The sequence below is a fragment of the Chiloscyllium plagiosum genome, unplaced genomic scaffold (genome assembly GCF_037043375.1).
Source record: "Chiloscyllium plagiosum isolate Xiang-an unplaced genomic scaffold, Cpla_swu_hap1 HiC_scaffold_14, whole genome shotgun sequence".
NCBI lineage: Eukaryota > Metazoa > Chordata > Chondrichthyes > Orectolobiformes > Hemiscylliidae > Chiloscyllium > Chiloscyllium plagiosum.
Window position 1 is genome coordinate 74,714,705 of NW_028270152.1, and position 16,553 is coordinate 74,731,257.

General features: G+C 43.2%; 2 protein-coding genes across 4 annotated transcripts in view; one reads left to right on the top strand and one right to left on the bottom strand.

Moving 5' to 3' along the window:
• Nucleotides 1–16,553, bottom strand: part of rnf123 (ring finger protein 123) — a 390,439-nt gene that overhangs the window by 66,821 nt on the left and 307,065 nt on the right. The window lies entirely within an intron of this gene.
• Nucleotides 11,501–14,185, top strand: amigo3 (adhesion molecule with Ig like domain 3). Its single transcript, XM_043708463.2, has one exon. The coding sequence runs from the start codon at nucleotides 12,152–12,154 to the stop codon at nucleotides 13,661–13,663; it is 1,512 nt and encodes a 503-aa protein (XP_043564398.2). The 5' UTR covers nucleotides 11,501–12,151; the 3' UTR covers nucleotides 13,664–14,185.

Below are 16,553 nucleotides of genomic sequence, written 5' to 3' on the forward strand. Positions count from 1 at the left end.
GTATATTTTCAATTGATAATTGCCGCTTATCCCTTAGGATTCCATTTATTCATAGTTCATACTTGGGAAGCAGTGTATTCCTCACAGATGACGAGTGAGTGAGTGAGTGAGTGAGTGAATGAGTGAGTGAGTGAGTGAGAGAGACGGAGAGAGAGCTAGCGAGCGCACGCATGCGAAAGAGAGAGATACACAGTGATCAGGCACCAGGGGCTGCAGTGTTTACAGTAAGACCTCTATTATGGTGAGTATTAATCACAGGACGTTGTCTGCGGGTGGGTGTGCTGCTTCCCAAGGATCCAAACTTAAATGACACTTTGCCGTTTGAAACAACCATCATCTGCAGAGAAGAGTAACAAGAGACTTGGGGATGAAGGATGGATGATAACATGGTAGACAAAGAAAGGGGTCTTAGGATTGTCTTAGGTGGAGGGTAAGAAAGGGAAGCTAATAATCAAGGATAACATCAACTCTCAGCACCCCTTTGCTTAACCTCAGATATCTGGTGGGGCCATGGGCAGTGTTAAGTAGGTCAGGTCAAGAGGGACTTCAGTTTTACTGGCATTAAAGATGAAGGAATTACTCATTCATCCAGTTTGCAATCTTAAACAGGTATCGAGAACAGCTGTGGAATCAATTATAAACCTCAAATAAAATCACAGGATGATTAATTTGCAGAAAGGCACATTCCTTCTGTTAACTATTGTCAGAAACCTTCATCAATAGCGAAATCGAGACCTGCTTGGGAATGGAGTAAAGCTTTCGAGAATGTGGTGCTGGAAAGACACAGCAGGTCAGGCAGATTCCGAGGAGCAGGAAAATCGATGTTTCAGGCATTAACACTTCACCTGGAATGAGGCTTGTAGGCTGGGGTGCTAAGACATAAATGGGAAGGGGGTGGGAGGTAGCTAAGAATGCAATACGTAGATGAAGGTGATAGGTTGGGGAGGAGGGTAGAGCTGATGGATGGGAAAGACAATGACAAGGTCAAGGAGGCCTTGTTGGGGTGGAGGCTTGGGACTGGAATAGGGTGGGGGGAAATGAGGAAACTGGTGAAATCCACATTAATCTTGTGTTGCTGCAGGGTTCCAAAGCAGAAGATGAGGCGTTCTTCCTCCACCTGTCAGGTGGTTAGGGTTTGGCAATGGAGGAGACCCAGGACCTGGTGGAATGGGATGGGGAATTGAAGTGTTCAGCCACAGGGTGGTGGGGTTGGTTGTTGCAGTGTCCCAGAGATGCTCTCTGAAATAATTCACAATTCGGCATCCTGTCTCCACGATGTACAGGAAACCACATCGGGTGCAAGTGATAGAGTAGATGGCATTTGTGGAAGTACAGGTAAGTTTCTGTTGGATGTGGAAGGATCCTTTGGGGCCTTGGACAGAGGTGAAGGGGCAAGAGTGGGTGCAAGTTTTGCACTTCTTGCAGTGGCAGGGGAAGGTGCCGGGAGGGGAGAGTGTGGGCTGGTGGGAGGCGTGGATTTAACAAGGAGTTGCGGAGGGAATGATCTCTCTGAAATGTTGATAGGGATGGGAAGGGAACTATATCCCTAGTAATGGGGTCTGTTTGTAGATGGTGGAAGTAGCAGAGGATGATATGATATACATGGAGGTTGGTGGGGTGGAATGTGAGGACCGGGGAGTTCTGTTCTTGTTGTGTTGGGAGGGGTGGGGTTCAAGGGCAGAGATGCCGGAAGTGGAGGAGATGTGCTGGAGGGCATCGTTGACCACGTGGGACAGGAAAATGGAGTCTTTAAAGAAGGAGGCCATCTGGGATTTTCTATGGTGGAATTGATCATCCTGGAACAGATGCGGTGGAGGTGAAGGAATTGGGAATAAGGGATGGCATTCCTACAGGAGGCAGATTGGGAGGAGGTGTAGTCCAGGTAGCTGTGGGAGTCGGTGGGTTTGTAGTAAATGTCCATGGTTAATCGGTGGCCAGAGATGGAGAGGTCCAGGAAGGGGAGGGAGGTCGCCGAGATGATCCAGGTGAATTTGGGGTGAAAGGTATTAGTGAAGTTGATGAACTGTCTAACCACCTCACGGGAGCATGATGTAGCGCTGATACAGTCATCGATGTAGCAGAGGGAAATGTGGGGGATGGTGCTGTTTCAGAGAACATCTCTGGGACACCTGCACCAACCAACCCCACTGCCCTGTGGCTGAACACTTCAACTCCCCCTCCCATTTCAAGGATATGCAGGTCCTGGGCTCCTCCATCGCCAAACCCTAACCACCCGATGCCTGGAGGAAGAAGGCTTCATCTTCTGCCTTGGGACCCTGCAACCACATGGGATTAATGTGGATTTCACTGGTTTCCTCATTACCCCTCTCCCCACATTATCCAAGTTCCAAGCCTCCAACTCGGCATCGCCCTCTTGGCTTGTCTCTTGTCTTTCCCATCTATCCTCCGCTCCATCCTCCTCTTCGACCCATCACTTTCTCCCCCACCTTCATCTACTTAGTGCATTCTCAACTACCTTCCCCGACCCCCACTCATTTATTTCTCAGCCCCCTTGGCCCACAAGCCTCATTCCCGATGAAGGGCTTATGCCCGAAACATCGATTCCCCTGCTTCTCTGAAGCTGCCTGATCTGCTGTGCTTTTCCAGCACCACAGTCTCGACTCTGATCTCCAGCATCTGCAGTCTTCATTTTCTCCTGAGTAAAGCAGTCATGATACATAGAATACATGTGCTCTTCACTGCTCTTTCATCCCTGTGCCGAACCTATTATCCATGCCAGCTATCCATACCATACAGGAACAGAAGTAGGCCATTCAGCCCATTGAGTCTGCTCTGCTGTTCAATGTGATCATGGCTGATCTGACCATCTTTAACACCACTCTCCTGTCTTTTTCCCATGACCTTTAATTCCCTCACTAATTAACAATCGATCTCAGCCTTGAATATGCTTAATGAGCCAGCATCTAAAGCCCTCTGTGGTAAAGAATTGCACAGATTTATTACCTTCATTCCCCTGTTCTTTTGCACAGTCTTTGATTGAATTTGCTTCCAAACCTTTGAGGCATTATAAATTGCTGCATTAAATATTTCTCTCAATCTCTGATGCATTTTGTTCCATTTATGAGGAGGTTGTGGATGAACAACTTTGGTTCTCTGGAAGGGCTCGATCAGCCTGTGCTCAATGCACAGTTTTCACAAATTCAGAGACTTAAAGTGTTGAAAATGATAAATGTAGCTTTGTAGGCCAATGGACCCAAACACCTATTGCTCCCAGAAGGATACTGTAAATTAATTTAATTGAATTATTACAGACTCAAAACTCTACAGCGAGGCTCTCTAACCATTCAGATGTTAAGCAGTATAGTTCTATAGACCACATGGTTCTGAGTTCAGTTTGCAGTCTCAATGGGCACAAATATTAGTATCAGAACGATGTAGGAGGGTTTTTGGAAGGAGGAGGGTGTCAAATCTTACTTAGGGTTGGGGAGGATGGTGGTAGTGATGGGGGGCAATGGAAGGATAGGTTGAGGGTGTAAATCAGCCCTCCTAATCATCATCTTGGGACTATACTGAAGTTCATAAATATCTGGATATTCATGTTTTCTGCACCTGACTCCTTCAAAAATGGCCATCCAGTTGAAGTGTGCAAGTACAATTTTCTCTGGAATTGAATATCAGACAGAGCCAGTATCTTCAAGAAAGGTGCAAAAATGAAAAGTTAATGACTACCTTGTATGAAACAAAACCCCAAAGAACTGCAGATAGAGTCATAGAGATGTACAGCATGGAAACAGGCCTTTCGGTCTGACCCGTCCATGCCGACTACATATCCCAACCCAATCTAGTACCACCTGCCAGCACCCGGCCCATATCCCTCCAAACCCTTCCTATTCATATACCCATCCAGATGCCTCTTAAATGTTGCAATTGTACCAGCCTCCACCACATCCTCTGGCAGCTCATTCCATACACGTATCACCCTCTGTGTGAAAAAGTTGCCCCTTAGGTCTCTTTTATATCTTTCCCCTCTCACCCTAAACCAATGCCCTCTAGTTCTGGATTCCCCGACCCCAGGGAAAAGACTTTCCCTATTTATCCTATCCATGCCCCTCATAATTTTGTAAACCTCTATAAGGCCACCCCTCAGCCTCCGACACTCCAGGGAAAACAGCCCCAGCCTGTTCAGCCTCTCCCTGTAGCTCAAATCCTCCAACCCTGGCAACATCGTTGTAAATCTTTTCTGAACCCCTTCAAGTTTCACAACGTCTTTCCAATAGGAAGGAGACCAGAATTGCACGCAATATTCCAACAGTGGCCTAAACAATGTCCTGTACAGCCGCAACATGATCTGCCAACTCCTGTACTCAATACTCTGACCAATAAAGGAAAGCATACCAAACGCCTTCTTCACTATCCTATCTACCTGCGACTCCACTTTCAAGGAGCTATGAACCTGCACTCCAAGGTCTCTTTATTCAGCAACATTCCCTAGGACCTTACCATTAAGTGTATAAGTCCTGCTAAGATTTGCTTTCTTAAAATGCAGCATCTCGCATTTATCTGAATTAAACTCCATCTGCCACTTCTCAGCCCATTGGCCCATCTGGTCCAGATGCTGTTGTAATCTGAGGTAACCCTCTTCGCTATCCACTACACCTCCAATTTTGGTGTCATCTGCAAACTTACTAACTGTACCTCTTATGCTCGCATCCAAATCATTTATGTAAATGCCAAAAAATAGAGGACCCAGCACCAATCCTTGTGACACTCCACTGGTCACAGGCCTCTAGTCTGAAAAACAACCCTCCACCACTACCCTCTATCTTCTACCTTTGAGCCAGTTCTGTATCCAAATGGCTAGTTCTCCTGTATTCTGTGAAATCTAACCTTGCTAATCCATCTCCCATGGGAATCTTGTCAAACGCCTTACTGAAGTCCATATAGATCACATCTACTGCTCTGCCCTCATCAATCTTCTTTGTTACTTCTTCAAAAAACTCAATCAAGTTTGTGAGACATGATTGCCCAGGCACAAAGCCATGTTGACTATCCCCAATCAGTCCTTGCTTTTCCAAATACATGTACATCCTGTCCCTCAGGATTCCCTCCAACAACTTGCCCACCACTGAGGTCAGGCTCACCAGTCTATAGTTCCCTGGCTTGTCTTTACTGCCCTTCTTAAACAGTGGCACCACGTTTGCCAACCTCCGACACTTCACCTGTGACTATCGATGATACAAATATCTCAGCAAGAGGTCCAGCAATCACTTCTCTAGCTTCCCACAGAGTTCTCGGGCACACCTGATCAGGTCCTGGGGATTTATCCACTTTTAACCGTTTCAAGACATCCAGCACTTTCTCCTTTGTAATCTGGACATTTTGCAAGATGTCACCACCTATTTCTTCCATATCCTTTTCCACAGTAAATACTGATGCAAAATATTAATTTAGTATCTCCCCCATTTTCTGTGGCTCCACACAAAGGCCGCCTTGCTAATCTTTGAGGGGCCCTATTCTCTCCCTAGTTACCCTTTTGTCCTTAATATATTTGTAAAAACCCTTTGGATACTCCTTAATTCTATTTGTCAAAGCTATCTCATGTCCCCTTTTTGCCCTCCTGATTTCCCTCTTAGTAAACTCCTACTTCCTTTATACTCTTCTAAGGATTCACTCAATCTATCCTGTCTATACCTGACATATGCTTCCTTCTTTTTCTTAACCAAACCCACAATTTCCTTAGTCATCCAGCATTCCCTATACCTACCAGCCTTCCCTTTCACCCTGACAGGAATATACTTTCTCTGGATTCTTGTTATCTCATTTCTGAAGGCTTTCCATTTTCCAGCCATCCCTTTACCTGTGAACATCTGCGTCCAATCAGCATTTGAAAGTTCTTGCCTAATGCCGTCAAATTGGCCTTTCTCCAATTTAGAACTTCAACTTTTAGATCTGGCCTATCTTTTTCCAACAATATTTTAAAACGAATAGAATTATTGTCAATGGCCCCAAAGTGCTCCCCCACTGACACCTCAGTCACCTGCCCTGCCTTATTACCCAAAAGTAGGTCAAGTTTTGCACCTTCTCTAGTAGGTACATCCACATACTGAATCAGAAAATTGTCTTGTACATACGTAAGTTCCTCTCCATCTAAACCTTTAACACTATGGCTGTACCAGTCGATGTTTGGAAAGTTAAAATCCCCTACCATAACTACCCTATTATTCTTACAGGTAGCTGAGATCTCCTTACAAGTTTGTTTCTCAATTTCCCTCTGACTATTAGGGGGTCTATAATACAATCCCAATAAGGTGATCATCCCTTTCTTATTTCTCAGTTCCACCCAAATCCCTTCCCTGGATGTATTTCCGGGAATATCCTCCCTCAGCACAGCTGTAATGCTATCCCTTATCAAAAATGCCACTCCCCCATCTCTCTTGCCTCCCTTTATATCCTTTCTATAGCATGTGTATCCTGGAACATTAAGCTGCCAGTCCTGCCCATCCTGAGCCATGTTTCTGTAATTGCTAGGATATCCCAGTCCCATGTTCCTAACCATGCCCCGAGTTCATCGGCCTTCCCTGTTAGGCCCCTTGCATTGAAATAAATGCAGTTTAATTTATTAGTCCTACCTTGTCCCTGCCTGCCCTGACTCACCTCTGTTCTCAACTGTACCAGTCTCAGATTGATCTCTTTCCTCACTATCTCCCTGGGTCACCCCCCACCTTATGAGTTTAAATCCTCCCGAGCAGCTCTAGCAAATTTCCCTGCCGGTATATTAGTCCTCTTCCAATGTAGATGCAATCCGTCCTTCTTGTACAGGTCACTTCTACCCCAAAAGAGATTCCAATTATCCAAATTTGTGAATTCGTCTCCCATACACCAGCTCCTCAACCATGCATTCATCTGCTCTATCCTCCTATTCCTGCCCTCATTAGCTCGTAGCACTGGTAGTAATCCAGATATTACTACCCTTGAGGACCTCTTTTTAAAATTTCTACCTAACTTTCTGTAATCTCCCTTCAGAATCTCAACCTTTTCCCTTCCTATATTGTTGGTTCCAATATGGACAATGACCTCTTGCTGGCCCCTCTCCCCCGTGAGAACATTTTGCACCCTCTCTGAGGCATCCTTGATCCTGGCACCAGGGAAACAACACACCATTCTGCTTTTTCTCTGCTGGCCACAGAAATGCCTGACTGTACCTCGGACTACAGAATCCCCGAACACAATTGATCTCTTGGAAGCCGACGTATCCCTCGTTGCATTAGAGCCAGTCTCAACATCAGAAACTTGGCTGTTTGTGCTATGTTCCCCTGAGAATCCATCACCCCCTACATTTTCCAAAAGAGCATACCTGTTTGAAATGAGTATATCCACAAAAGACTACTGCCCTAGGTGCCTACCTCTCTTACCCTTCCTGGAGTTAACCCATCTATGTGACTGTATCTGAGACGTTCCCCCCTTTCCTATAACTGCCATCCATCACATACTGTTGCTGTTGCAAATTCCTCATTGCTTCTGTCTCTCTAACTGATCCATTTGATCTGATAAGATTCGCTTCCAACAGCATTTATGGCAAATATAATCCTTAAACAGTAACCCTTAAACTCGCTTTAAACTCCCACATTATGAGGGGCATGGATAGGATAAATAGGCAAAGTCTTTTCCCAGGGGTCGGGGAGTCCAGAACTAGAGGGCATAGGTTTAGGGTGAGAGGGGAAAGATATAAAAGAGACCTAAGGGGCAACTTTTTCACACAGAGGGTGATACGTGTATGGAATGAGCTGCCAGAGGAAGTAGTGGAGGCTGGTACAATTGCAACATTTAAAAGGCATCTGGAAGGGTATATGAATAGGAAGGGTTTGGAGGGATGTGGGCCAGGTGTGGCAGATGGGACTCGATTGGGTTGGGATATCTGGTTGGCATGAACGGGTTGGACTAAAGCATCTGTTTCCATGCTGTACATCTCTATGACTCTAAGTACATATCACTGCAAAGGCCATTTTTGCTCCTTCACAATCTACAAACCCAGAAAATAACACCGTCTTATTCCTCCACAAAGCACTGCACCAGGTTAAATTAATAGCTTATTCCTCCACAAAGCACTGCACCAGGTTAAATTAATAGCTATGGCTTATATTTTAAGTTTAATCAAGAGACTTATCTCCAAAAACATAATCAAGAAAGAACCCACTGTACTCACTAATGTAGCCTCTCTCGGACAGACTTAAAACAACAAAAACAACAACAACAACATGATGCAGTAACAAAGCAGAAATTATTGGAAAAACTCAAATCAGGCAGCATCTGTGGAGACCAATGTTACTGACAATATTTCAGGTCTTCAGAACTGTTCAGATGTGGTATCAATTTAAAACCTCAAATGAAAACTGATTAATTTGCAGGGAAACATATTCCTTCCATTAACTACGGTCAGAAACTTCCACTGAAAGCCAAATCGAGATCGGCCTGCGAACTGAGTAAAGCAGTCACCACACACAGAACGCATGTGCTCTTCTCTGCTCTTTCATGCTTGTGCCAATGCCAGCTCTCTCTCTCTCAACTCTGATCTCCAGACCTCATTGTCTCCTAGTTGATTTTAACCTTACAGTGAAGCCTCTTCCAAGAATGCCTGCCTTGACAAACTTCTCCTCCTCTCTCTGCAGGCCTCATTCCTGATGAAGGGCTCCAGCCTGAAACGTCGATTTTCCTAGTCCTCGGATGCTGCATGACCTTCTGTGCTTTTCCAGCAACCCACATTCAGCTTATTCCAGTCTGCTCTGCAATTCAATGAGGTTGTGGCTAATCTGACAATCCTCAACTCCCACTTTCCTGCCTTTTTCCCAAGACCTTTAATCTCTTTACAGCTTAGAAATGTCACTGGACCCAAAACGTTAACTCTGCTTTGTCTCCATAAATGCTGCCAGACCAGCTCAGTTGTTTAATTTCTGCCTTTGTTTCTGATTACCTTGCATGGCCTTGTTGAAGTTCCATCAAATTCCACTGTCTCTTCTGAACGACATTGAGAAACCTGCCAATACTGAGCAAGCATCACAAAGGCAATGAAAGTCGCTCCTACTTTCAGATTTCGGAGTATACTTCACCACTGATGCAGAACACTCCAAAAGCAATTGCTCATAAATACAGAGGAACCTCGATTATCCGGCATTCGATTAACTGAATTTCAGATTATCCCAACAAGCTCGCAAGGTCTTGATGCTTGACTAACTATATTATCCGGAATTCAGTTATCCGGAATTCAATTAACCAAACGAAATACTCCCTGTCCGTGTCCTTTGGATAATCGAGTATCCTCTGTATCTACTTAACCTATGAACCAAAATTCAACTGAAGTTGTAAAGCTCTATTAAAGAGCCATCAGCACAGGAAGTAAAATTTGCTACATCCCTTAAGCAGGAACATTTTATGTTATTCATATAACTGGGAACAGAGTCAAGCACTCACTAGTCGTAGGTCCGCATACTACCCACACTCACGCAATCCAGGAGGTGAGAGAAACAAAGAACAAAGTTCACTCATGACAACTGGCTCCCTTAGTTAACTCTTCTTCAATGCACTAACTTGGGGAGAGATTTTATTCACATCAAGGACTTTTACAACACAATCTCACTGATGATTCCAATCAATATTTAAGCATTTAAAAAAGAAGAAATAACCAAGGTACAAACAGTAAAGAGAAAAAAACAATTGTGGATGAATATCTACAGACAGAAGAAGCTCTTTTGCAGAGTTTCTACTGGCAAAGTGCAATCTCAATCTAGCTTCGTTTAATTAGATTAAGGGAGGTTTAAGCCTTTACAATGTTTCTGAAAAAGTCTCATCAGTCCTTTGTCTGCAGTAGCTGTAGTGTTTCTGAACTATAGGAATAGAGAAGGGAACTTCCAATTTTCCTGAGATTGTTCCAGAGGCCTGAATTATGTGTCCACACATTGGCATGATAGTGCCCTAACAGATTAATGGGCCATGGAGTGAGCCATGTTGGGAAAGGACTCAAGGATGAAAATTCTAACCCCACATGATTTGTGCATTATGTATTACTTGAAATCACAAACTTTATTCCCGTGTTCTCATATATATACACACTATACAGAAATAGAAATGTCACATATTTTTTCCTGCCCATAAGGTACTTTTGATTTGACTGCTGCAAATGTGGGAATCATAGCAGTTTGTACATAGCAAGCTCTCACAAATGATATGGCAATGAACAGTAGCTCCTCTGACAGTGCAGAACTCTTTCAGTACTGGTAGTCTGGATTATGCACTTAAATTCATGATCTGCTGACTAAGAGATAACAGCCGCAGCTGACATAATGACATAGCATTGGTTGAATAACAGTTCCAATCATCTTTCAGTGGCTCTTTAATCAAAGTGAGAACAACACAACACAACACAATAAACACAATCTTTGGTGAGCACATACTGCAGAGGAACCTGTGCATGCTGAAACAGTACCTTTCAAATGGAGGACGAGCAGTCATTTGATGCAATGAAATTTTAAGAAATGCCAGAAGTGGCATTATGACCCCAGGTGACCAGATGGCAAGTACATAATTTATATTGAGCAACTAGTCAAGTGCCTCTGACAAAAACAGGCTGAATGATTTCCTTCTATGCTGTAACCATTCTACACTAATTTTAAATCGAAAGACCCCACCATGACCACAAACACATTTATTTAGTATATTAAACGAGAACATGAGATGCAAAGTATTAACGACAAGTTAAAGAACAGAAAGAAATTGGGAGCTTGAATGTGAGGAATTAAGGGAAAAGGGGTGAATGGCTGCAATACATTAAGTTTTTAATTTTGACCTCGCTGATGAGGTAAGCAGCAGGTAACAGATGCTAGCCCATAAAGAGTGATGGAGAAATCAGTGAACGCTTCCCGAGTTGCTACACTACAAGTACTAGACCAATGACAACATTGACAGTTCTCAGGAGAACAGCCTGTTCATCTATTTTGTTCTCAGAGATGTTTGCATAGCACATTGAGAAGGTTAGTGAATAGCACCTCATTCAGGGAGTCACACCTGATGTGGTGAGCAGGCAGGCTATAGACAGTTAATCTCATCATTTTGTTCTAATAGTGCAAACTAACTCCCTGATCACTGTTCTTAAAGACTAAGCTAACACCCATCCCCCATTCTTACAACAAGAACTAGGTCGCCCTGACCCAACATCCTCATAAGATCAGGCTCCCTCGTGTTATCATACACAGAGCTAGTCTCAATTGGAATACTCTCACAATGAGACCTAGGCTTCTCCATCCGCCTTTATAAATCCGCAAACCTGTACAAGAGAACTAGATTCTGTCTTTGACTCTGCAATTGCCTTACAGAAACAGAGAACAGTTCAGGCAGTTCAACTCCACCCACTAGTGGCAGAATGGAAGCTGCACAACACTGCAACAGAAACCTACTTAAACAATGAACATACTGCTGACAGCCAATCAGTGACATGCCATGAAGCATACACGACCCACCCACCCTGCTTCCCATCCACTCCAGTTTAAATAGGCACTGAGCGAGATCAATGCTACACAGGCTGTGGGGCGGCACGGAGCTCTCTGCTGCATTACTAGTTCACGGAAGAAAAGTTATGAATTGCTGTGCGTTGGGAGACGACGTGTCTGCAGTTAAGGATTTGACCAGAGAGAAACAACAGACTGAAGCAGTGGCATCAGGGGTTGACAGACTTTGCTCATTCTTTTTGTGTTGATATTTGTGTTCATTTTGTGCATGCTCTGTAACTTCATCTGCTTCGAATTAAAAGGAAAAGGAGATTAACACTCTTTGATAACATTGTGTACAGATGAGAAGTCCTGAATCGTTAGCAACACCAGCTTACTAAAAGAATGACAGCTGCCAAATGGGCTGCAAGAAAATCTCAGGTGTAAGTACTTTCGTTAAAGGCAGCACTTCAGGGAGTAACTTATGTGAATTGATTCTGGGACATTATGCCTTTGCATTACCTTAGCCACAGTCCCTACGACTAAATGCCCTGCTCTGAACTTGTCTGAAAGACAGCAGCCCTGCAGTATGTGGTTATATGCACCATGCAGAGTTCCCAGTTAAATGTTAAGACTGCTGAGAAATGAAAGTGACTGTTTAACTCCCCAGCAGACTTCACTGCCGTGTCTCAAGACTGGAACAAGAGGATTAGACCATGTGTATCCCTGGAATGGTAACTCCAGTTCTATGGTTGCTGGTGACGGAACTGCTCATGTCTGAGTCCTTCTCACAAAGAGCAGGAGACAGACTCCACATGTGCCCTGGGGTCTGCATTTGTGCGTCAGACCTGATGAGTTGTGTCAGTCGGAGCCTGACCCTGGTGCCTCCTGGACTACCCGCTACCGCAACCAGTCTGGACCTCAGTCACAACAATTTGCATCGGCTGCAGGATAACTGGCTGGCTCAGCTACCCCGTCTACACACACTTCGAGTTGGCCACAATCGCATCCATCACATTTCCACGGCGGCCTTCCACAATGCCTCCCAGCTTGCTCACCTGGACCTGTCCTCCAACAAGCTGCACACGGTGGAAAAACATTTTTTCCAGGAGCTGATAAACCTGCAGGAGCTGCTGCTTTACAACAACCAGATAGTGCGTGTGGACAGTGAAGCCTTGCACAGGCTCAGCAATGTGCGGAAGGTATACCTCAGCTGGAACCAGTTAACCGATTTCCCATTCAGTGCCTTGCAGGAGGGCAGCCTGCCTCAGCTCAAGATAATGGATATCTCATCTAACAGGCTCTCTTCCATCCCTGTTGACAAGGTGACTGCATTGCCTCAGACCATTAAAAACGGCCTTTACCTGCACAACAACCCTTTCATGTGTGACTGCACTCTGTACAATATGTTCCTGCACTGGGAGAACAATGGCTTTAATTCTGTTCATGATTTCCGAGAGGAGCACACTTGCCTGGCCCTTAGACAGCCCAAGGCCATCCTCCGCTTCCTGAAGCACCGCAAGATGTTTGAAAACTGTACCTTACCGTATGGTCTGATCAATATGGTGGATGACAGCTTCAGGGGAGTGGTGGGGGAACCGCTGATGATCAGCTGCAACACCAGCTTGCAGGATGCACAGACAACTTACCAGTGGATCTCACCAAACAGAGAACTCATCATGTATACAAACAGTGTTAACAAGACATTTAAACTCTACTCCAATGGCAGCTTGGAGATCCGCAAGGTCCAAAAAGAGCATTCTGGTGTATACACATGCCTTGCAAAGAACAAGCGGCTGATGCGCAATGAGTCCCGAGAGGTCAATGTGACTGTGCATTACGAAAAACATGATGCGGAGGGCTTCAACACAGGTCTCACCACACTTCTCGGCTGTGTGGTGAGCCTGGTCCTGGTGCTCATGTACTTGTACTTGACTCCATGCCGCTGCTGGTGTAGACCAGCACAAGCTCCCTCTCTGCCAAATGAGTGCAGCGCCCAGTCTTCCATTCTGACCGCCACCCCACCCTGCAACGAAGACACTGGCCGCAAAGCCAGCAGTGGCAAACATGTGGTGTTCCTGGAGCCAGTAAAGGACAGCCAGAATGGAAAGATTCGCCTTGCAGTAAGCGAGGAGTTCCCAGAGGTCAAAAATCCCAAAGTCCTGCAGCTAAAGACGGACTCGGATTCCACCAGTTCCATCTTTTCAGACACTTCAATTACGCAATAGACTCAAAAGGTGAAAAGATATCTGGTGCTTCAGAACAGGAGGCTTTTCTAAAAAGTACGTACATCCTGAGTTGATGGTCCAATGAGAATAACAGAGGGATGTTATATTCTAGTACTCTTTACAAAGAGCAGAATGTTCTGTTGACAGTTTACAAGTAATTCTTCCCATGACCACTTAATGGAAAAGCAATACCCTACAGTGGGAAAGCTGATTTTAGCTCTTTGTTCATATCACACATGCTTAGGTTTGGATCTCCACTTTCATCCTGCTGCCTTGCGTTTGGCATTGGATTGTTCCCAGGCAATCACCAGGACAGTAATTATTAAAAAGCAATGATGGGTGAGGCTGGGAGATTGAATCATGAGTTTTTAATGAAGGAAATGCCTATTCTTCAACTATATTGTGTCCTTCGTACATGTGTATACTGTATTTAACAAACACTCTCAGAACCATTTCATGTTTGCTGCAATGATGTAATCCTCATAGGACATGGTTTATAATAAATGATTCTGTTAATTTTTATCCGAGCATACCTGATGTGTTGAGTATTATAGGTGAACAGCAGTAAGGGAGGGCAATTATTGCAATATCAAACCTATGACTCTAATTTTATTTCAGTGACTTGAAATAAAATTATTTACTTATTTCTTAAAATCTAAATGCGACTGCAAGCAGAGGGTACAAGTATTATATAATATGGATAAAGACAAGCAGAGTAGGACAGGGAGTTTAACCTTAATTGTGCGTTGATGAATTGATCAACACAAGGATTAGTAGCAAAAAGAAATTAAAAATTCTTTATCTGAAAAACCAAAACATCCACAATAAAATGGATTAATAATTGGCACAAATAGAGCTAAATCACTTAGGCCCCTTAGCAGTAGTTATACTGTTGGACAGCGTATTAAACCAGATAATTAATAATTGTGGAGGACATTGATCTCCATATATAATGGGACAAACAAATGGGCAAGAATGGTATAGAAGATGAGTTTATAGAACATTTTGTGACAGTTTTCAGCAGCAAGTTGTGCTACAAACGGTATAGTCATCATAAATCTAGTATTGTAGAATTATGCAGAGTTAAGTCATAGTAAAATATCAGTGGGAAATAGTGATCGTAATATAACTGAATTCCGTATTAAGTTTGGAATTGTTTAATCCAATAAAAAAATCTTAAAAGGTATTAGGGATGACTGACGAAAGTTGAGTAAATAGACGAAAATGGTGATAAATGAGGAGTGAGAAAAATGTAAAGAAACAATTCCAAATGTTCAAAAATACATTCCACTGAAAAAGCTAAAACTCAGCAAGAAATACATGAATCACTCAAAGTTAAGGACATCATTAGGTTAAAGAGTTGGCTTATGATGCTGAAAAGAACAGCAGCAAGTGTGAAAACTGAAAATGTTGCATATATCAACAGTGGGAGCCACCAAAAAGTTGATCAAAAGGGGAAAAAAATGGGAGTATAAATTAGCTAGGAAATTAAAAAGGGCTTTAATAGGTAAATAAAAAGCAAAAGAGCAGCATTGAAGTAAATGCTGGTCCAATGGAAACAGAGACAGGATCAATTATGATCGGGAATAAGGAAATCACAGAGGCATTGAACAAATATTTTGTGTCTATCTTCACAGCAGAAGACATAAGTTGCACACCAGAAAGAGAGTGTAAGTTAGGGACTGAAAAGAGAGAGGAAACAAATTAAGGATATAAATATTAGCAGAGAGGAAGTTTGGGGAAACTAAAGAGACGAAAATCCAATAAATCAATCGCATTGAATGGTCTTCATCCCAGAATTCTAAGAGGTTAGCTGCAGAGGTAGTGGGCATGCTTGGTATGATTTTCCAAAATTCCTTAGATTTGGGAGCAGTCCCAGTAAATTGGAAACACTGATTCTCAGGAGGGAGAGAAAAAACAAGGAACAACAGGCAAATGTGCTTAACATCAGTTTTTGAGAGCTTGCTGGAATCCATTATTAAGGAAGTCTTAACAATAAATACAAGCATACAAATTAGGAGCCCTTCAAGCTTGCTCCATCATTCAATCAAATCTGGACTGATCGATTTATGCTCCGAATTCCACCTTCCTATCTACTCCGAATATTCTTTAAGATTCCCTTGTTGGACAAGAATCTAGTCTGTGTTAAAAATATTCAATGACACCACCTCTACCACTTTAAGACAAAGAGTTCCAAAGTTGTACAAAGTCACAGAAAAATATTCTCCTTTCTGTTCCAAAAAGGCAAACATTAATTTTAAAACACAGGCAACTAGCCTAGGTTCATCCACAAGAGGAAATGTCATTTCCACATTAAACTTGTCAAGACCAACAAACTTATTCAGCATTTCCTTTAAAGATTTAATCAGCAGGGTAAATGAATGGGAATCAGAAGATGTACTATAGCTAAATTTCCAAAAGGCATTTGATAAACTGCACACCAGAAGGTTAGTTGCAAGATAAAATTCATGGTATTGGGGTAATTATATTAGTTTGGGTAAGGATTAGTTAATGCACAGGAGGTAAACAATAGGAATAAATGGACAAATTCACATAGGCAGCCTATGGGCCAGTAGTATTCCACAAGGATCAATATTAGAACCTCAGTTATTTACAACTGATATTAATAATCTGGGTGAAGAGACAGAGAGCAATGCAAGCAAGTCTGCCAATGATACAAAGTTAAAGGGAAGTTAAGTTGTGGGGTTGACACTGAGACTGCATAAAGATGTAAACAGGTTTAAGTGGATGGGTAGGTTATTCACCTTGGTGATGAACAAAAAAAACCTTTTTAAAACTTATTGTGAAACTTGTTAGTGTTCAAGCAGACTTGGGTGTGCTCATACAAAGAATACAGTTAGTTAGGATACAAATAACAAAAAACGACAAG

What these genes read in the sequence shown, in the direction of transcription:
- amigo3 (XM_043708463.2), top strand. Translation starts at nt 12,152, where the DNA reads ATGTGTATCCCTGGAATGGTAACTCCAGTTCTATGGTTGCTGGTGACG.